Here is a 21,695-nt window from a genome sequence, read left to right on the forward strand (position 1 = left end):
GCCTGCTCCTCAGGCAGGCTGCAGGGCTCAGCACAGCACGAGCAGAACGCAGGCAAGGCAGCACCTCAGCCTCCCAGGGAGGTCAGGAAGGAGCAGGGGACACGTGAGTCACAGCAGCAGTGCCACCTCCAACGAGACCCTGTTCACTGTTCAGGTCACACCACAGGAAGTCGGGAATACGTCAGAACACGCGTGCAGCTGAAGTAGTTATGGAACAGTTCAGATTTCACAAATAAAACAGTCAGCATTTATTGTTGTATTACAAAACACTTCATATTTTGGCAATATTTTACAGTTTATCGTTTTCCTTCTTGGGCCCTGTTGAAAAGGTTGAATGAAGGGGGAAGAAAAGAGGGAAAATGTTGAAACCAAGATTGAATTTCCATGTCTTGCTTAAAAAAAAGAATCCTCCCAAACCACCCCACTCCCTCCCACCCAAATAAAAATCTAGTTTCACTCAATTCCACTATCCAAAGAGGCCATGGGTGAAGTGGCAGGCAAAACTCTGGCAATCCCACTATCAAACTCATCAAGAAGACAAACAGGACATTCACAGTGGTCTTCAGTAGGGTCTGTTGCGTTGATCATTTCTGAAATCGTTTCTGAAAGGGAAAATCACAAGGAGTCCCTTAAGCAAAGGTGGAATAGTCCCATCTGGTTGACATCTCTTGTGGTGTGTGTTCACAGAGATGATGCTTTTCCCCCAGCCCCCACAGCCACTGCTCACCTTCCTCCCATTTTCCCACCATAGCCACCTCCCCTCTCTCCACCTCTGCCGCCACGCCCTCGGTAGCCTCTCTCTCCTCCATAGCCACCTCTCCCACGAAAATCTGCAGGAAAATGCAAACAGGCACGTCAGGCAGGTTTTTCAAAGTGCTGCAGATGTCATCAACACTTTCAGTGTTTCAGAAGGGCCTGGGTTGTCTTTACACACCTCCTGCTGGACGGGCATCTTCTGGCCTGGGCTCCCCACACTGGTTGCAGGAATTCCTGCGAGCGAAGTTCATGTTCCCACAGCCCCTAGGAGAGACAAGGATTCCCCAGGCTCAGCTGCTAAGAAACTCAGAGAGCATCCACGAAACACCACTGCCCAATTAAAATGACACTTACGGGTTAGGACAAACCCAATCACCATTTTTGGGTTCCCCACTTCTACCCTGGAAGCCCCCACCTCTTCCATAGCCACCTCGTGAACCTGCAGACAGAATTATAATGACAATAAAGGAGGGGAAGTGTCTGTCACCTATGACATGAGAAACATTTATCAAGGACTGGCACTGGCTGCAGAGCCTGAGTGACAAACAGACTTATCAGGTGGGGAAAAAGAGTGTTTAATGGAAATATATCCCTATTAGGCAAGCCTCTGAAAGCCTATGAGGAACTCTGAAAGCAGCAGGGAGTGCCAATGACAAAATATGGTACCACTGCAGAATTTAGCATCTGCTAGTTGATTTACTGCTAGCTACAAGACAGCTAGGAGACACAGGCAGTGACAAGAGGAGTCTCAGCCACCACCAAATCTCAACAGCATTCCACGTCCTGAATGGATCTGCAAAACTGAAACACACAAGTTCCTATGGAGATTTCTAACTTGGGCAGATGGGGGAAAATAAGAAGCAGGGAGAGTACATAGCTGCCACAAAAAAGTTGCTCCACCACATCTTTTTTTAATAAATTCATTTACAGGAGTAAAAGGAAACTTAATCTGCTTGGATTGCCAACGGGTAAATATAAACCCACAATGGGCATTAGTAAAATGTCATAAAGATTTAACAGTATAGAATATCAATCACATATGGCTAGACTCACTCACAGAACAAAAATTTAACAGAAAGGGAACATCTGTCTGGATTACTGCCAGGATGCATCTACACAAGCACAGGGACAAGACACTTCTTGCTTTCTTCATCCAAAAGATTAAGGACTTTTATACCAATTGATTTTCTTCAAGAATCACTGTTCAGCAGCCTACAAAACTGCCTGATTTAAGAACTAAAATTTGTTGACAGCCACCACACAAAGAATGCTTCCTGCAAAATGGTAATTAATATCCAGTGGACTAATGAAAAAAAAATGTATTGTGCAGAGAATCAGGAAGATTAACATCTATTTAATTAAAGGCATCAGACATCCAGCTGCTGCTTCAACTCAGTAGCAGCTGAACTATTTACCCTGTTTAATACCATCTGGAAACATCAGAGTATCTCAAGGCTTTGCTCTAATAAGCAACTGCTCAGTGGGAATTCACACCTATGTGTGGAACCTGTGAAACCTCAACGTGGTCATTACAGTGTCTCTTCCAAAACCAATGCCAAGACATGGTCTGGAGGCTTTCCAGTTCAAAAGGAAATCATAAATACCGTGCTGGGCAAAAGGGATTGCAGGTTTCAGTTTACTTAACTTGCCTCAATCCTTATTACTCCCTTTCATGGCAGAATCCCAAAGGCCCCTAGACTTTGATGAATCACCACTTCAGAGGCAACTTCCCTTGTATAAACCCATACTAGTTAAGAAGGATTTAACTGTGCAAAACCAAGGGCTGTACAGATTCCAGTCCCACCTCGACGGCCGCCACCTCCACCTCCTCTCATGAACTCAGGTCGCCTGGTTGCAAAAGAAACTTTGATAACATTGCCATTGAATTCTTTTCCTGTGGGAAGACAGAAAGTGAGAAGAAGATCAGCACAGCTCCCAGCACCACTGCAGCCAGTTCAGAAGAACAGGAGCAATCTGCACGTGCAGACTGAGCACGAAGCTCTTCAGGCACAGGGGAGGCTGTGGTAAATCTCTTATTTTGGAAAGCAGGGGTCCAAATGTGAGATGGCAGAGCCTGAGGTACTTGGTAGGTTCTCCATTAATGCACAGATATTTCTCTTGGTTTAAATGCAATCCCTGAGCTGCCAATAAATGTTCTTATGTGCCTGGTTAGAAGACTTTTGGGCATGTTCATGGCTAAGTAGTGTGGATGTTAGAGCTCTGTTCTTCCCCCATGTCAGGCAACATGGCTTTGGTATAATTCAACAGCCAGCACACAAACAAAATACTCCAAGCAAGTGGAAGACATGAACATTTTAAATTGAAGGTCTCAGTTCTTCATAGATACAAGGTTTATCACAGAACACAAAGGAAGGCACTTGTGCCTAACAAAGTCATGTTTCCTTTACCCTCCTAAACTAAAGTTAATTTGCAAGATGTAAACTAGCCAAAAGCATGCCATGGCCAGATTTTTTAGGCACTGCCATTTCACACCAGATGCAGAGTATGTCCTTTTGTTTCTGCCCAATATTATTAAAATTCTGGGAACACACAGGCACTTCCCCTGCTCCTCCCAAATCTGGTACTACCAAAGAGTATCACTGCATTTCCTGCATCAAGCCTGAACAGTTTTATATCAACATATTTCTGGGATCTGCTCTCTTCCTCCACAGAACCCATAATTTAAAACCACCTTGCTCTTCACTGTGTATATGCAAAGCACTTGGGACAAGATTGCCATAATCATTGCCAAACCCCAAAAATGCCACCACAACATACCTAATGTCAGCACTACCACTGTAGGAAGCTCCTCCAGCTGCTAACAGAGATTACAGCTCTATTGGTCTCAACAAGTTACCAAAAAAACCCACAACAAAACCAAAAGCCAAAGAAAAAGTAGTATGGCATGATTGATTTGCTTCTTCCACTGCTTGTTAGAGTGATAACCAAAAGAACAGGTATTCTCACTCACCATCAAACCAGTCAATTGCTGCTTTAGCAGAAGGAGGGTCATCAAAAGATACTGTTGCTTCTCCCTTTGGTTTGCCAGTATCTTTATCTGTATAAAGATTTATCATAGGCTTGCCAGTCTTTTTGTTAGTCTGAAAAGAAAGTTTGTAGAGTTGACATAGGAGAAACAGTGATAAAGCCAGGTCAGAACATAAATGGTAACAGCTAAGTATCACAGGAAGATGATTCTCTTGGAGCTAGCCTGCAAAAAAAGATGCTTTTGACTGAGGGATACTGACTGGCTGTTCTTCATGAAGTAATGATGGACCCAAGTTTAACAGAAAAACGAGGTCAGCTGCAGAAAGCCCTAATTTAAAACTGCAGAAACAGAAGAAACAGCCACAGCACACAGAAGCATGAAGTGTGAGGGTGGTACAACAGACAGTGTCAGTGTTAAGGGTTCTAAAGACTAAAGAAGAGATACAAAGCAATCTAAATGTCACTGGAAAAAAAGCTGCTAGTGCTGTCGGCTTGCAAATGAGCTGTCATCTGGGAACCCAGATAAAACTATTATCTACAGCTGCTGGGGAGTCAGAGCATCTGCCTTCAATGATACCAGGACATTTCCAAGGCACTAGCCCCACAAGTGCTCTCCCCACCAAGGATTTCTTACTTCACACACCTTTATAATACCAATTTGTTTGAAATAGTCTGCCACTTGATCTGTTGAAACATCCTCTCCAAGTCCTTGCACGAAGATAGTGTTGTTATCAGAGTTGTCAGACTCTGAATCTATAAAACAAAAAAAGAGCTACATTTACCATGTATTTTTGTGGTAGCAACAGAAGCAACATTTTAAGCTCAGGTCTATGCTGCCCAGTAACAGACCCTCAAATCCCAAAGACATCTTCTATGAAACAAGAGATGAGCAGGGAGCATCATTTTGAAGTTAACACCATCCACTTAAAAAATGCACACACAGCTCCTCAGATGCTGCAGTCATCAGAGACCCAACACAGGCACTAGTGCAGACATCTTGTGTGAAACAAGAGATGAGCAGGGAGCATCGTTTTGAAGTTAACACCATCCACTTCAAAAATGCACACACAGCTCCTCAGACGTTGCAGTACATCAGAGACCCAACACAGGCACTAGTGTCAGCTTGTCCACAGAGCTAGGACACCCAAAGCCACCAAAGCAGGGTGTGCTTGAAGTAACCCAAGTCTGGCAGTGCCAGGAGCTGCTTGGCTCCAGAAGATTCAAAGTTGATCAGCAAATTCTTACTTGCTGCATGGAAAGACATCCAAAAATCCACATGTACTTCTTTCAAGGAAGACAAGCTTTAGCTAAATTCCTTTTGAGCCATGGGAATTGCAGCCATATCCATCTTCCTAGACATACTTTTTACAAGCTAAGCTGAAAAGCTACAATCCACTCCCACCCACTGCTTGTGTTCTTACCAGCATCTGACCTTGGTCCATAATCCCTCTGACCTATGAGACGGGTTGGGAAAAAGAAAAAAAAAAAAAAAAAAGGAAAAATAAAAAAAGAAAGACTATTTTTAGCAAAACATTTTCAAGTGACTTTTTTAGAGACAAGAAAATATTTAAAGTATGTATGTAATGCATCTATAATCTACAACATTAACCAGAGATCTAGAGAATATTTAGACTAAAACGTTCAACAGAAGGTGTCTGTAGGACGTTAACGTGTTCTGTTAACTTGCAGCACGTGGCAGTTGCCACACTGATGCTGTGCTGGTGTTAGCTTGCAAATGCTGGTTGTCAGATCACCAAGCAGTTAACCATTCTTTAATTTTATTATTTTTTTTTACCTCTAGTACCTTTCTAAGAAGCATTTGTAACAGAAATTTAAAAAAGAAAAGAAAATTCCGGTGAACGTCACTGTCTCCACAAAGTCTTTCATGCAATTGGACAATGGAGAAATCCACTTTATTGTTAAAAGTTTGGCTATCAAAACTCATCAACACACCAGCCTCACCAAAACACTACAATGCTTCTAACTAGATAGTAACAAGATATTGGTGGCTTTTAGATTTATAAAGAATTTCCACTGAAACATTTTTGGATACTCAGCACTTACCACCGTAATTTTTGAAGCCACCACGGTCACCACCACTGCAGAGGAAAAATTGAAGAAATGATTTCTTCCTTAAGTCTCTATGTGCTGAGCCCAAGGCTCAATCTACAGTTAACTGATCACAAGTTGAGAGTTACTGTCTGGCAGCTAAAGCACCATCTCTGTGTTCTCCTCACTACCTGCTCACGTTCAGAGGTTAAATTACACCCCAGTGAATCCTCTCACAGGGGGCTGTGCTGGAGAAGAGAAGCCCTAAGGAGTATTTTAAACTAACCCATATACATGTTGTTGTTCCAATACTTTCTCCCATCCCTTAAGCCAAAATGACTGCTATTAAAACTGGGGTTTAAAACAGAATCATTACTTTTGTGAAGGTTAATGGGCTTTAATTGCAGACGTAATTGCTGCTTTGGAATAATTAGTACTTCAGTACTTCCCTCGAAGTAAGAAGAGCTGATGTTAATTAACCTCCATTGTTATGCATTTATCTACGGGGGACAAATTAGCAGTATCAGCCATTCTCTGAGAAAGGGTCTGTGGGGACCTACTGTCCTGTGAGCACTTGGCATGACAGAGAAGGTGTGTGTGTATGTGAGCTTCAAAAGCAGAGGCCGTGGAGTTTTATTTCATTCATTCTGAAACCTGTGGCACAAAATGTAGACCAAGTTAAGAGATTACACACATCACTTTTCAAAGGTTAGAAGGGGATCTGAAACAGGACTTTACACCTCCAATAATGTGCATGAAAATAAACCCTCGCTCTTCTCAGTGCCAATGTTTGTAGCAGGATTTGTCACAACAGCATTTTTAAGTGCACCCATGTTAGGAACACAACATAATCAACATTCAAAGCTCTCAGGTAAAACACAGCCACTGGATTGGTTTAGAAAGTCAGCAACCAAATGTCAGACAGTCTCACAGTGCCACGTACAGCTCCCTGCCTGCTCTGCTCCACACGGGGGACACATCTGCCACCTGAAGGGGGGACAGGGTCACCTCACCCTGCCAGCCCTCACCCCCAGCAGCTAAGGCTGCAGTCCAAACCCTGCTGTGGAGGGCTGCCTGCAGAGCTGGGATGACTGTGCCAGGACCAGCAGCCTCTTCACAACGTGCTTTACAACCAGAAGCCACTCCAGGTTTGAATTCATTCTATCCGAGTCCAAATGTGGGACACAACAGCCCAGGGAAAGGCAAGGAATGGAATTAGGGACACAACACCCCAGGAAAAGGCAAGGAAATGGAATTAGGGACACAACACCCCAGGAAAAGGCAAGGAAATGGAATTAGGGACACAACAGCCCAGGGAAAGGCAAGGAATGGAATTAGGGACACAACACCCCAGGGAAAGGCAAGGAAATGGAATTAGGGACACAACAGCCCAGGGAAAGGCAAGGAATGGAATTAAGGAGAAACTGCTTGGGCACCCTGTATATCCATTTTCTGCTACAGCAAATGCAAAGTCATGAATGGAAGGTACTGCTTCCTTCTCACTTTTGAGATAAGATCTGCCCCAAGTGAGGGAGGAAAAAGAAATGAGGTTTCAACTGATATTATTCAAACTGAGTATTAGTATTATATCAACTGATATTATTCAAAATGAGAGAGACATTCTTTGCAGGGTGCCTGACACTCTGCCACACTGCATACAAGGAGTATCAGATGTTTATCATCACAGACTATCACTGTTACTGGGACTCTTCTTAAATTTTTGCTGCAGGTTTTACCTCCTCTCCACAGACAAAAAATCTGAATGTTAAACTGCAGTGTCAATGACTTGTAAATAATTCGTTCTGCTTATTAAAGAGCAAAAACCAATGAAGTTTATATGTAACAGCAGGTCTTTACTCAAGGCTGGGCATTTTCAAGGGCTGATGATAAGAACACAAAAGCAATCATAAAATGTACTATAAAAATCTTTCTGCCACCTCCAATTCACTGCAACTACAAAAAAAACCCTTCATTGTGATACAACAAATTTTCAGTAGGATGTCTGTTCTTCTAGGATTTTAACTCAGACATAACAGGAGTGAGCACATCAATCATGGAAATGTCATCCAAGTTTTCCAGCCCTAGAATATGCTCCCAACTCATCAAGACAGCACTGTTCTGAATGGTTTCTGATTTGAAAGTATACAGAAGCAGAAACACAAATTAGAAAACCCCAGCAATCTCAAAAACATACAGAAAATAAGTTTATGAGGAGCACAGACAGGATTTTACAGGAGGTGAGGATTTTGCTAAGTTGCTGGGAAAAAAAATGTGTGCACCATGATTCTGAGAAGCAATAAGAGTTGGACACATGACAGAAATCACAACCAAATGCCTCATTTCTAACTCCATAATTCAGTAATCCTGCACCTCCCACTAACAATTTACATCCATGAACTGTAATTAGTTTTTAATGTCTGTAGAAATCTGGTTTCACCCAAGTATGCTTCAGCATGTTACCTTCTGCTTAGTCTCACAGGACCAACCCAGCCAAAACTTGCATCAATCCAGTGGCAGACACCTTTTTGGACAAGTTAATGCTTTCCTTGATTTTCAAGTCCCATTTCATATGTGATTTATAAAGCTGCAGTGTGCCACCTGCCTGAGATTGCTGGGCAAGGCTACCCAGCACCTGCAGGAGGCATGTGGGTATGCTGCAAGTCCAGGCTAACACACAAACTGGCTGCAAGCAGCTGGTGCCACAGTCTCAGATCCACCCCTCACCAACACCCAAAATCCAAGTCGTAGTCTCAGCCACTGAATGACTTCCCAAACTCCTGTCCTAGAAGGTGTGGAAAACAGAACTGCAGTGTCACAGTCCAGGGCTTTACCAGACCTGCACACAGGTCAGAGAGATGGGTGACCAGGTGGAGTTTAGGCTTTTAACACCCTCTGTCAGAATCAAGAATAGGCAGCTCAGACTCAGCAATGCCACCAACAAAGATAATAAGAGACTGAACTGCAAGCAGCCAGAATGTGTATGTGGCACCATTCACAGTGACAAAAACTTACTGCTAAGAAAGGAACTTCATCAGATGTTCTTTTCTCCCATACTCTGGGAACAAACTTAAACATCACCTAGCTGAGTGTAAATGGAGTTCATCTGAACCCTGCCTGCCTCAGCTGGGGATAACTCTTTATACTCCAGGCAGTTACACAGACAGCTGAACATTACAGATGCAATAATTATCCTTCAAAAAGCCAAAGCAGGTATTGGCAGAGGTAGAACTAAGAATTCAGGAGCTAAATTTCAGCCTCCAACACACCCTGATGTCTTGCCAGGCGGGTGGGAGTCACACATAGGAGTGTATTTTTACAAACAAGACCAGAATGCTTAATGCACCAATAAAGTCACTGACAGGTGGCTTTTTTTATGCTGCCTGTATTTATTGCCTCTGTTCATGTTTTCCAATGTCTATTTAAGGCTAAGCTCAATTATATACATTACAGGTCAAAATATTAAGTCTGAACATAAACCACACTGCTGTAAAAACCATTTACTCTAAGTTCTAGCTCCTTTACATCACAGTGAGCAAATTCCCCCTTGTCACAGCCAACCTAGCAATTAACCTGCACAGGGAGCTTTTGTTCAAAGTACATCAACATCAAATCCACACAAGAGGAAAACTGACCAAAAGAATCTATGCTGAGCCAAGTGAGGATTCAGGATTCCTACTCAAATCCTAACCCAATGGTCAGTCCTTTCCTGAGCTGCACCTCTGTGGTCCACCAAGACAAGCTGCCTGAGCAGATCCAAGGCAAGGCCTCCCCCATTTGTGCAGACTCTGAAAGCAGAGCAGTGCCACAGGTACAGCTCTGACTGCCTGAATGGCTTCACCAAGATGAAAGGAAAAAAAACCCTGCTTTGTATTGGCACTGTGCTTCCCACTTGTTTCCCCACAATCACAATGAGCAATTAATTCCTTGCCTTTAGGATGAGGGCTCTAACAGAGGTGACTTACTCTACAAGGAAAGAATATTCTAGACCTGGTGTACCTGAGTTCTAACCAAAAGAGCTCAAAGATGACACTCTTCTACTCTGGGTTTTAGAAGAAGAAATTTTGTTTCTCTGCCAAAATACAAATCAGTGAGATCACCAGTTCTTCAAGCTTTAAAATGAAAGGGTAGTAAAATTCTATTAAAATACCCAAGGATGTAATTCAGGACCATAAAAAATAAAAAAAAAACAACTGAAGATTAATTCTGAAACCTAAATTTAGTAAGATGAAAAAGTGAACATCTGATTCATGAGAAAAGGATCATTCTCTATCATATCAGCTAGGAAATTTGAACAGTAATTTCTCAGAAGATACTTTCTTGCCAGTGCTGCATGACTTTGCCCAGGCACAAAGGAAAAACAAGTGCTGAAAGCATTTATTACAGTAGATATTTAAGTAATTTGAGTTTTCAGACTAACGATTCATACCTTAACATTACCACCTATGTTTTGAAGTCTTTTTGCAAAGGTTCCTCAAAGAACTTAAAGCTCACAACACTTAAAAAATGCTAATTTGATTTTGCTGCAAGTATTCCAGAATAATTTTTTGCCCTTGCAGACTGCTCTGAGAGGTCTCCACACAGGGTAAGTTCACCCAGGCTGATGCCACTTGTAAGAATCTTGTGGGGACCAAGGTGCTGTACCAGGAGGACAGGAGAGCAGCAAGTCAGGGGTGACACTGGCAACAGGACACACTGCTCAAGAACACCCCTGACAGGGTGACACTCCCACCCATGGGCAAAAAGCTGCAACAAGTTCTCCCTCCATTTAAATGCCAGCCAAGATAAAATCTTTATTACTAGCTAACACAGAAGAGATTCATATGCTGTGATCTCAAGTTAGCTGTTAATGGGGTTTGTAAAGTCATGGAACAACTTTTTGTGTGCTGACAGAACTCCTCTACATGTTATTTTCTAAGGACTGTAAAAACCAAAGCCTACATTATTACAGCAGCACATCAGTACAGACAAGAACTTAGCTAGATTATTTCCTGATGGCTATGGAATGTCAACAATTTAACATTAAGCATTAAAATGTGGTCAAAGTAAAAAAAAATGAAAATTATAATTTGGTACTGGAGGTAGACTTGACATTCCTACACAAGTTACTTTAAAAAAAAACACCAACCAACCAAACAAGAAAAAAAACCACCACCAAAACCTACAGAAACAAACCCAACAAACTACCCTGAAACCCCCATATTCTCACAGGACCAAACATGATTTCTTACCTTATTAGAAGTTATTTTCCCCTTGATTATACAGTTTGTTGTTTACTTTAACCTTTTTACACTTTTCTAATAAGCATGGCTTTGGGAAAATCTATGTCAAAAGCAGAATGCTCCATCATAATTCTGCAGAATGACTCAATAAACATTTATGACACTGTAGTTTCAGGAAAAATTCACTGCAAAGAGCATTAAGGACTGCATCACTTAACAGAGTGGACAGATTTCACACTAAACACCTTCCCACTTTGCTGCACTTCCCCCCACACTTCTCCAGTCACCTTTTTCTTTCTTTCTCTTTTCCTTCTTTTGGCTTTCAAGTCCCTTGAAATACTACTATTTACATGAATGTGTGAACAAAATTCTTCTAACATTTTGGGAAAATATGGGAAGAGGCTTTATTTTCACAGACATGAATTTATCTTATCTTACAAAGACAGAGGTTTGTTTCAAAGTGATAAAAATCTACCAGAAGGATGTTTTTTGAAGCTCACATTCACTCCTCTTACTGGAAAGCTAGAAACAATTTTAAAATAAAAACCCAGATTTTAACATAGGAGTATGAAAAACCCTCATTTACATAGAAAAGCTAATTAAGAAAAATTTGTTCTGTTTTAACTGAAAATGAACATAGAAGTTACTTTGCTAGTTAAGCTTATATCAGATATAACCCCAGCAAATTGTAACATAAAATAACTAGTAATACATTTTTGTAACCATGCTACCACATCTAATTAGGGGAGGGAGGGTCCACCTACACCATCAGAAGACCATGCCATGAAGTACAATCTGAGACCACCTCCAGCAGCAGGTAGATTTTACATCTGGTTTAGAAGTACATATTTTAAGTGGTCACCAAGTCTTGACACACTGGTGGATAATTTTATTTCAATGAGATCAGTTCAAACAAACAGTGCTGTATGATTGGAGTTCTTCACCTGGAGTTCCAGAGCTGTGGAACTTCATGGGAAGCTCCAGTTCTGACTCTGCAGCACTGTGTACTACACCTCCACAACCATTTCACAGAGCAACATAAAGGGAGGCCAATTGTCATAGCTTGTTAAGAAATAATAATGTCATCTGGCCTAACTCAACAGGATTTAAAGCCAAGGCCCCAATCTCTCAGATCTATGCATGAAATCATCTGCAAGCACAAAAATATAGATGGGCATAAATTTTCTTGACAGGAACAACACTTAAGGCAACAGCAGAAGGGGTAACAGTGTTGTTAGTTTACAAAAATCTACCTAAAATAAATGTGTTCAGACTGACAGCTAATCCAAAAATAAAAACTGTATTTTAATGGAAGATTAGAAGTAAAAAAACAACACAGAAGAGAACAAGTAGTGATATTACTAAATTACTCCTGAATTATTTAGAAAGTAAAAAGATAATTAGCCAGCCTTAGTGTAATGATCTGTCACTGTGAAGCCACAATAATTCCCTGCTAGAACATTAGCTACCTTAGCTATGAATTTTATAAAACTTCCTCAATCCCTGGCTGCTGGCTTCCTTCTGAATGAGAGCAAGTGCTTACAGGTTTTAAAATATCTGGTTTCAGGGGATGGGCTCAGGCAGTTTGTGTATTGCAACTCCTGTAAATAAAATGCAGCTATCTGTGCTAATGATCCAAAGCTTGGTGTCAACACATCTGAACCTAAAAGCTTTTCCCAGGCAGAAAAAGCAGAGAGGTTTAATTTTAGAAACCTTCTGGTTTTGTAAATCTAAATCTGAACCACATTAGGAACAGACGTATAGTAAAAAAGATAAAATTAGAAACAGCTAAATGATAAAAACAAGGGTAAGGAACTGCAGGCACTGGAATGAGATCACTTACCTATATCCTGACATATGACCTCTTCCATCCATGTCATATCCCCCTCTACCTCCTCCCTGTGACCCGCCATATCCTCTATTATCTTCTCCATACCTACTCTTTTCACGACGATCATCTGCAGGAAGGAGGAAAACAAACCAAGCCATGAGCAAATTGCAGTGAACCAACTGCTGACAATTCCCACCCTACCACTTTCCACCCCCATCCCCCTTTCAAGTCTCCCATTTAAATCTGGAAAGCATCAACTCCCAAATCTCTCTTCCATCATCTATGCCACAGAGTAATGGAGCAAAGCTTGATTTTGTTCCAGTTACCTCCCTGGCCTCCCAGGGCCACAAGGTATCTCAGAATGTAAACACTCTGTACTTTAATCACACACCATTTTCCAAATGTTGCCTAGTTTTCCACATATTGCCTAAAGTGCACTTTTAATTCCTGTTCCATGTAGCCTTCCCAGTTGGAAAGAGACATAACTGAAGACAGAACAAGGATAAAGAGTGGGTAAAGTTACTGCAAAAAAAGGGCTGATCTTAAACTTGTCATTTCCTTCCCTCCCAGAATTCACACACACAGCGTAAAGCTGGAATGTGAAGTGCAAAGGTTCTTTGGGATTGATCAAGACACGTCACTCTGATGCTGGGAGAAAGCTGAAAATAGCTCAGAAGAGAATTCCATCTAGAATTTGCAGAGCTCGGGGACGTGGACTCTGCAAGCTGCCTCCAGCAAATACAACAGTTCTGGGGCCCCAACAGTTTTTCATCTCTTCATGTTTTGAAAATCTTAACAAATAAAACATTCTCTAGGAGATCAACATGGAAAAAGAGCTTTAACTAGGCATCACATCAACTCCCTGTGGAAGGAAATCCAACGACTTCACAGTGTTTCTGCTCAATTTTATTAGCCAATATTGAATTCAACCTGTGAATTTTACCTTGGCTGTTGTGGCTATAGCTTCCCTTCTGAGACTGGTAGGACTGCTGAGAATGGCCATATGAGCTTTGGTGCTGGTTATAGCCTGACTTTTGGTCATATGAGCTCTGGTGGCCATAGCCCGACTGCTGGTCATATGAGCCCTGGTGGCCATAGCCCGACTGCTGGTCATATGAGCTTGACTGCTGGTCATAAGAGTCTTGGTTTTGTCCATAGCTTGACTGCTGGTCATAAGAGCTTTGGTGCTGACCATAGTTTGACTTTTGTTCATAAGAGCCTCTTCCACTTAAAATAAACAGAATTTGTATTAATAGCTAAATGTTCACAGAATAGAGAGCAAAGTAACGGCTGAAAATTCATGACATTGCTAAAATTTCCTAGGCACAGTCACCTCCCAGTCATTACTGGCACACAGATATGAAAATATTCCATGCTGCAGCTTTGCTGGGACAGATCTGGCTTCCAATAACAGCAAGGCAGAAAATGGCACGTTCCCATTGCTTTCCAGACCCCCTCAGTTCCACTGCAAATGTAAGAGGAGCAGCACTGCCCCTCCACACCCCAGCACCACGCCTGCTCTCCCCCCAGCAGCACGACAGTGGCTGATGCACAGCCCCTGAAATGCCAAATCCTTCTCTACAGCCTGCAGGGAAGACACCCCCTGCTTGTGTTGTGTCATGCAGCTGATACTGGCTGTCTACAAAACAAAAAATCTAAAAAAATCTTGACTTTGCTTTCACTGAACCCAGACCTATCTTTTTCTGAGCATTCCACCATTTGGCCAAGAACTTTTCTAACTCTTGAGATGTTCTCTGACATAGTTCTCACTTTAGTGCCATCTACAAGTATTATCCCACCAACTGTCCACAGAACCATTGACTGGTGTCTCATCTGGGCTGCTCCAACCCAACGTGGCTGCACATTCTGAGAGGAAGTTGTTCACTCTTCTCTGACTAACAGTGACTTCATAGCAAGCACAAGGAAATCTCACCTACACTGTACTTCTCTAGGCCACTTCAGCATCCAAGGTAGAAAGAAAAGTATTTTAAGAGCCTAGATACATGAGAGAACCATTCCAGCTGGGTTACCCTTTTGTAGTCAGACATTATATAGATTTATGAGAAATAAAATGCATCCAGGAAACACTGGCTGTTACTCAGACCTTTGTTTTCCCTCTGGGTAAGTAGATGCAGCTTAACTGTACTATATTTTTCAGTAATTTCAATTAACCACTGACCTCTGCCATACTTTCTTCTCTTCCTCCTCCCTGTTTCCACCCTTTTTCAAAAGATGGAGGCACTACATTTGCCACCCTCCAGTCTTTGGCAATCTTGCTTGCTAGCCAAAGCATCTCAGAAAAACAAACCAAAAAAAAAATGAAGAGCCTACAGAAAGTTTCCATCAGCTTTTCAAAGCACTCTAAGATGAAATCCATCAGGTCCAACCAACCTCAGAATATCCCACTGTGTAAACACCACCTAAGCTCCCTCCCAGCTCTAGCCCAGATCTTGGTTTTAACACAACTGCTCCCAGTGGCAAAGAGCTTGCAAGGATTTTTGTTAATATCTTTGCTTCAAAAAGTCAGCTCCAGTTCAGCCCTTGCACCATCATCAGCAAAGGAAATGTTGTTGAGAGCATCCCCTATTTGCTGGTTTTGTTTCCTTCCCTCAGGATGTGAGAGCTGCAGTTGTGGCCATCCTCTTCCAAGTTGCTAGAATTTAGTTTCTCAGTTTCTCCTTACTTCTTACAACCATACATCCAAAAGTTTCCCCCCATTTTTCATTTTCTTGGTGAAAACCAAACTGTTGGAGAATATGCTCTACTGCATTTTCTTTCCACTGGATGTCTACAGAACTAAAAACATTATTGCCCAGTCCTGTAATTTTGTACAGCTCAGAAAAAAATGCTCAGAAAACAAAGCCAAGCAACATTTAAGGGTGTGCCTGCCTTCACTGCAGACATGGAAAAGACACTGAGTGATAGCACACAGTGCTGGCAGATTCAGACCTTGCTCATTTATAGTGAGATGTTTTGTAATAATAACTGCAAAACCAGAAACCAAGTACAGGTTTGCTGAAGTCCAGATTGTTTTATCAGCTTGCAAAAAAAAACCCAACCAAACCAAAAATATTTGGACCTTGGACACCAGGATGAGGCTTGGGACCTGAAAGTGTATTTTAGAGTGGTCATGTGATTCCCAATAAAGATCTAATGTGAGCAGTAACCTTGGGGTGTATGCACGAAGCTTGTAAAAGATAATGAAGGGATTCTAGCACCAAGAGGCCTCCAAAGTCGTTAGGGGAAGTCAAGTTGTATTTTCCACCATATTTTCAAAAATGAAGCAGTTTTGGGAGGATTAATGTTACAAGTGCATCACTTATGAAATAGAACATGTTTGCAACTGCATACTGGATCAGAGTGCAGTATGCATATGCATATTTCTGTTATTGATGAGGATATAAGAACATGATGTTTTGAGAATCCTATTTATTTGGTAAAAGAAAAGATACTACTTAAATGACATTACTGAATCCCTTCCTCCTCTTTCACCAAGAAAAGCCAGGCATAAGTTAGGCAGGCAACTTCTTATCTAAGTCAGAGAAGAAGCCTGCAAATCTAAGAACAGCTGAGAATTTACCTGCAAACAGCTTATTTGAAGTTAATAAGAGAGTTCTGTAAGCTTATACAAAATAACGTGACTGGAGAAGTCCTGGACACACCTTTTTCCTAATCAAAATCCTCTCCACCAAGTCCATTCTTCATCGTGGTCACTATCCAAAGACTTTCTATCTTCCTGTACAGCTTGACTTCAAAACAACTGCATCCATCCTTCTCACATAAAGAAATACTCTTCCTTTACCTCCTGCTCCTTCACGTCTTAAAAACGTCTTAAGAATTTGTTTTTTCCGATGTTTGTCCCTTTTTTAGCAATGACAGGAGGAAATTTGCTATAGCTCTAGTTAAGAAAGTACAACTATTAGGCAGTACTTTAAAAAAATACTCTTAATTTTGGCTTCCTTACCCTCGAGATGACCCTTTCTGCTGCCCCTGATTGCCATAGGACTGCTGGTTGTAGGAGCTCTGATTCTGATTTTCATAACTGGAATCATCATCATATCCCTGGGAATCTTGTCCATAACCTGCAAATTGAGGATGAAAACTTTATTAGTAAACATTCCCCTTTTAATTACTGCCAATAAATGTAACAAGCTAGCCAAACCTGTTTGATTTTGTCCATAATTCCCATGATAGCTTCCATAGTTCTGCCCATAGGAGGAATTGTCTCCACTCTGCCCATAACCAGAATATCCCTGTAATTTCAAGAGCACATCCAAATCACCACAATGCCCACTGCAGGTTGTCAGGTTACCTTTGCCAGGCATGACTCCAAACATCAAGCAGAGCTGAGAATGGACTTCTGCCTGGCACACACGTGGTGGCCCAGGAACAACAATTTTCACTTAAGGACCATCTGCTTTGAGAGACATGAGGGTTTTTTCAGCTTACCTGTGCTTGGCCATAATTTTGACTGCTCTGACTTCCATAGGATGAATAGCTGCAAGAGAAAAATGCATTTAGTAATTGCTTACAGGGCCCTCCACATGGGTTGGAAAGTAAAGGTAATTTTGGTGCTATTTTAAGGTTTTTTTTTTCATGGCAAAATAGGTGTTTAATCTAAGTAGTGCAGCTGTAGGTGTATCAGAACCACATCAATAAACTAACAGTTACCACAGTTGACTGTCAGAAGCCAGAAGAGTTTATTTTAATTTCTGCTCTGTTTAAATTGAAAGTACATGAAAGTTTGGCTTGCTGTAATTCAACATATTCTTCAGAATCACAGAAAACATCATATGAAATCAAGGTGGTTTAGGTTAACCAGTATATTCATACAAAGTTAATTTTAATCAATTCCTGTCAGTTTGGTATTTGTTGGACTTCATCATAAAAAAAACCCACTCGTTTGATATTATACTTACTCATTATTCTGTCACATTAAGATTTGATGAACTGAGAGAGGAACCACGTGCTGAAACTTGTATCATACTCCAAAGTCAAACTCACACAGGGCTATATGCATAGAACCTTATGATTTTCATGAGCACAGTCAGCATTAGCCATGATTTTCATACTCCCATAAACCCACTTTGGTTTCAGTGATTAAAACACCTCCCTCCAAACAGAAAATGGCAGGGATTTTATGAACTGGCTTTTAGGCTTCAAGATTATGAACAGCTACTGTAACAGCTTTTAACAAGAAATTCTTGTTATTAGGAACAGGTTTTAACAAAAAGTTCCCTCCAAGGGGAAAAGAAAATGGGAAAATATAAAATTTTATATCTCCATGGTCCATCATCTTTACACTTGTATGACCTTTGACTCAAATCTGAGTGAACAGCTTAAGGCAGTCGTATGAAATATTTGTGTATTCATGATGTTTCAGTTCTCACTATTAAAAGGTGCCATTCCAGCTTAAACCTCATTATTGTCCTCCTGTCAGGAATATGATTTTTTTCCCTGTTTTATAAGATGCTTTAATAAATGCCCAGGGCAGCAAGCTTTCTGCACCTCTAACTCCAAAAACATATCAATGCTCTACCGTGCCCCAGGACTCAAACACCAGCCTGGGGATCCCAAATGCCCTTTTATTTTGCAGATTTAATGGCTAACAGCAAAAAAAATCCCCACACATACCTCTGCTGGCCCCCAGACTGACTGTAACTTCCAGAATCTAGAAAAAGAAGAGAACTTCCAATTAATATTTTATTCCCCCACTTACTGTAAGTGGAAGGAACTTGGGGAGAGGGGGAAAGGTTCAAGTACAGTGGATTGTGCAGCTGCTCTCCCTGCAGAATGAGATACCTTCCTTTGCATCAAGACATGAGAAGGTGCTAGGACCAGGAGAACAGGAGCAGAGAAGTGCAGGACGTGGGGGACATGACACAGGCAAAGCAGCTCTGAGCTTTCCTTCTGAATCATAGAATCATAGGGGTTGGAAGGGACCTCAAAAGATCATCTAGTCCAACCTAAATTTAACTTGCAAAGCATCTCTTCACATTTCAGGACTGCATGGCCCCCTCCAATGGCTACTGAACACACTGCCCTCATCAAGGAACAGAATGCAGCAGCTTAATTAATTGAGTGGAGCTATGTAGATGAGTCCTACTGAATCTTCCTGAGATGCCAGGAGAAGCTCTGCCTCCTAAAGGGCAGAGGCAGGCAGAAGGTGGAGATGGGAAATCAGGGGTGGAGGAACCATGTCATGTCCTTTCTCCTCTCATCTTGCAAAAGGAGAAACATCACTGGCAGCTGAAACCATGCAAGAATTAATTCATTCATACACAAGCTGTCCAGGAATTAGTTCATTTCTACACAAGCTGGCCAGGCAGATGATATCATTTCCACCACGTATCCAGGCAGGTATTATATTTATATTTATATATTATTTCCAATTAACATAAACCATCAGTTACCACAGAAATTGCTTCTTGAACCACTTGGCAAGAATATGGATTTCAAACCAGTAAAAGCTATCCCCATCCTGAAACACCCTCCAGCTGTTTAACAGGGTGCTCAGTCCTTCCAGCTGCAGCTCCATCCAGCTCCTTTCCCAGGCAGCAGCCTCAGTCCCTCTTGCCCTTTCTGCCTGAAATTCCCACCCCCTTGGCCCAACCCAAACTCCTCCTTCCACCTCTGCCAGCCCCACCAGCACTGTCACTCCGGGTAACTCCTCAGCAACTTTCCTGCTCCTTTCAAATCACTTCAAGAATTTGTACAAACAATTTGTGCCACGGTCTAAGAAAAGCTCTCAGGAGTTTCTCTGTTCCCAGCCCTGATTTCAGGCCTTCCCCCACACTTGCTCTCGACCCTCTGCACCCAGAGCTGACTAAAAAGCTGGAACCAAGAATGAATTATGCTGCAGGGTAAATGTCATGAACTATCAACCACTTCCCAATCCAAATGGCTGAAAGTCTCTTCATTATAACTCCCTCATCTGGTTATAAACTGAATCCTGCCAGTGCTCACACACACACTTAAACCAGAGGTGTATGTACACCTCCAAGATGAGGGTATCACCTAAACTATTCAGACACAGAGCAGCAATTTAAAAACATCTCCTCAAAGCAACAAATTTCATACTCTGTGAGATAGATATTTACCAAAAGCCAAGATGAGATGAAGTAATATTTCATTTCATGTGTCCTATAGAGCAGTTTCACTCCAATTTTTGCTACAGAAATCTTTCACTGCCTTCTCATAGTGAAAAGCAATTAAAGAAAATGACATAAAAATGCAGCTCAAACATGTTTTTTCTTTTTAGTACGATAAAAGGTAAAATTTTTACATTATCTCATTTTACATGACTGCACAGATGACTATTAAATAGGTAGCCACACTTAAAAACTGTGGTTTAGCTCTAAATTTTATATGCTATTAATGCTGCTAATTAAAGCAAAGAATATTAATGGCTGTATCAGAAAGAATTCTTGAGTGAGGATGTAATTAGCTGTAAACTGAAGGGCTGCATTTCATCTCCACAGCTTCTCCCTGACAAATTTCTGCCAAACCACAATATTGGGGGAAGAAGTTTAGAAGCAACCAGATGAGCAGCCTGCAAAGTAGGAATATGCAGAATCAGAAGAAATTCCTTTATTTATACATTTTTCTGCATCCTTTGTTGGAGCTCTTAGGCTTGTGATCCATGTATCTCGGCGGGCTCAATGGGGATAAAAGTCTGTACAGTCTTTTTGGAAACAACAGAGAGTGTATTTTGGAAATTCCTGGATTCACAGACATTTTGTCTGAATGTTTAAAAAGCTCATGGAAGAATTTCCAGTGAACAAAGCAGGGCACAGCTCCACTCCACAGTGGGGTCACCATGAGCTGCTCAGGAAGGGTTTCAGCTCCTAAGAACCTCCTGTGCACATTTGAAAACTGAAGTTCTCACATGAAGTAACTTGTATCAAGAAGCAGAATTGCTTCTGTAGTGTTCTCAACAGAAAAAGAATCTCATGTTTGAACATAACCACAAATTAAAAATGTAGGAGACACTCAGGTGCTTGGCAGGGAAGTACCCAAGGTCTGGGCATGGAGTGGTTTTAGCTCACTGCCCAGTTTCACTCATTGGGTAGAATCTGTGGGGTGACACAACTTCCTGTACCTTTGGACATGTCTTCTCCTGGTAAAGAACCATGCTGTGCTTTAAAGGATTTCTTTAACATGCCTCATTTTGCTCTGGTTTTATTCTATCATTCACATCTGTAACGTGTGACAACACTAAAATGGCTCAGCCCAAACAAAACAGAGCTCGCTCCACAGAGCACTCAACAGCCCTCAAACTCCCTCTCCCATCCTGGGGTACACTACCCACAGCTTCCCATTTTGGGGTACACAAACTACCCACTGCTCCACAGGGGCATCGCTGGTGGGACACAACGTTCCCACCTCAAATGGGATGAGGGACAGGCAACACAACGTGCCTGCAGAAGAAGCTGGGCCACGTCAAGGCCAGCAGACACACTCTCTATCCTCAGCTGAAAGCCTCCACTGGGACAACAACTACAGCCAGGATGTTTTTAGGCCCTCAGCAGGGGGGCTGCAGAGCTCCCCCCTTGCTGCCAGGGCAGAGATACAGCAGCCAGGGGGGACACAACGGTGGGATCCAGCCTGGAGGGGGGGACACGACCCAAGGGAAGGGGCATTTGCTTTCCACAGGGGGTGTTGATCCAAAAGGGGATCACCCAAACCACGCTGTGGGGAACAACGTGACCAAAAGGTGCATCCACATCTCACACAGGGGGGGAAACACAAAGCAAAGAGGGGGCCCACCCGGGGAAGGAACATCACCCAAAGGGGGTGGGGTTTACGGTTGATATTGGGGGGTAAGGACCCAAAATGGGGGCTCACACAGG

At 42.0% G+C, this 21,695-nt stretch overlaps 1 protein-coding gene across 1 annotated transcript; it reads right to left on the minus strand.

Annotated features, from left to right (window-relative positions):
- Nucleotides 1-224: 224 nt before the first annotated feature.
- On the minus strand, nucleotides 225-18,514 carry FUS (FUS RNA binding protein; the record flags this gene model as incomplete). The annotated part of the gene is made up of 13 exons (XM_008936192.1): nucleotides 225-602; nucleotides 728-830; nucleotides 2,582-2,650; nucleotides 3,728-3,857; nucleotides 4,388-4,497; nucleotides 5,166-5,198; nucleotides 5,809-5,843; nucleotides 12,856-12,970; nucleotides 13,787-14,070; nucleotides 16,808-16,925; nucleotides 17,006-17,096; nucleotides 17,293-17,341; nucleotides 18,478-18,514. Coding segments are annotated over 13 exons (1,214 nt in total), but the record flags the coding sequence as incomplete, so codon positions are not given.
- Between the last annotated feature and the right edge of the window lie 3,181 nt (nucleotides 18,515-21,695).

The sequence above is a fragment of the Merops nubicus genome, unplaced genomic scaffold (assembly GCF_000691845.1).
Source record: "Merops nubicus isolate BGI_N331 unplaced genomic scaffold, ASM69184v1 scaffold17982, whole genome shotgun sequence".
Lineage (NCBI taxonomy): Eukaryota > Metazoa > Chordata > Aves > Coraciiformes > Meropidae > Merops > Merops nubicus.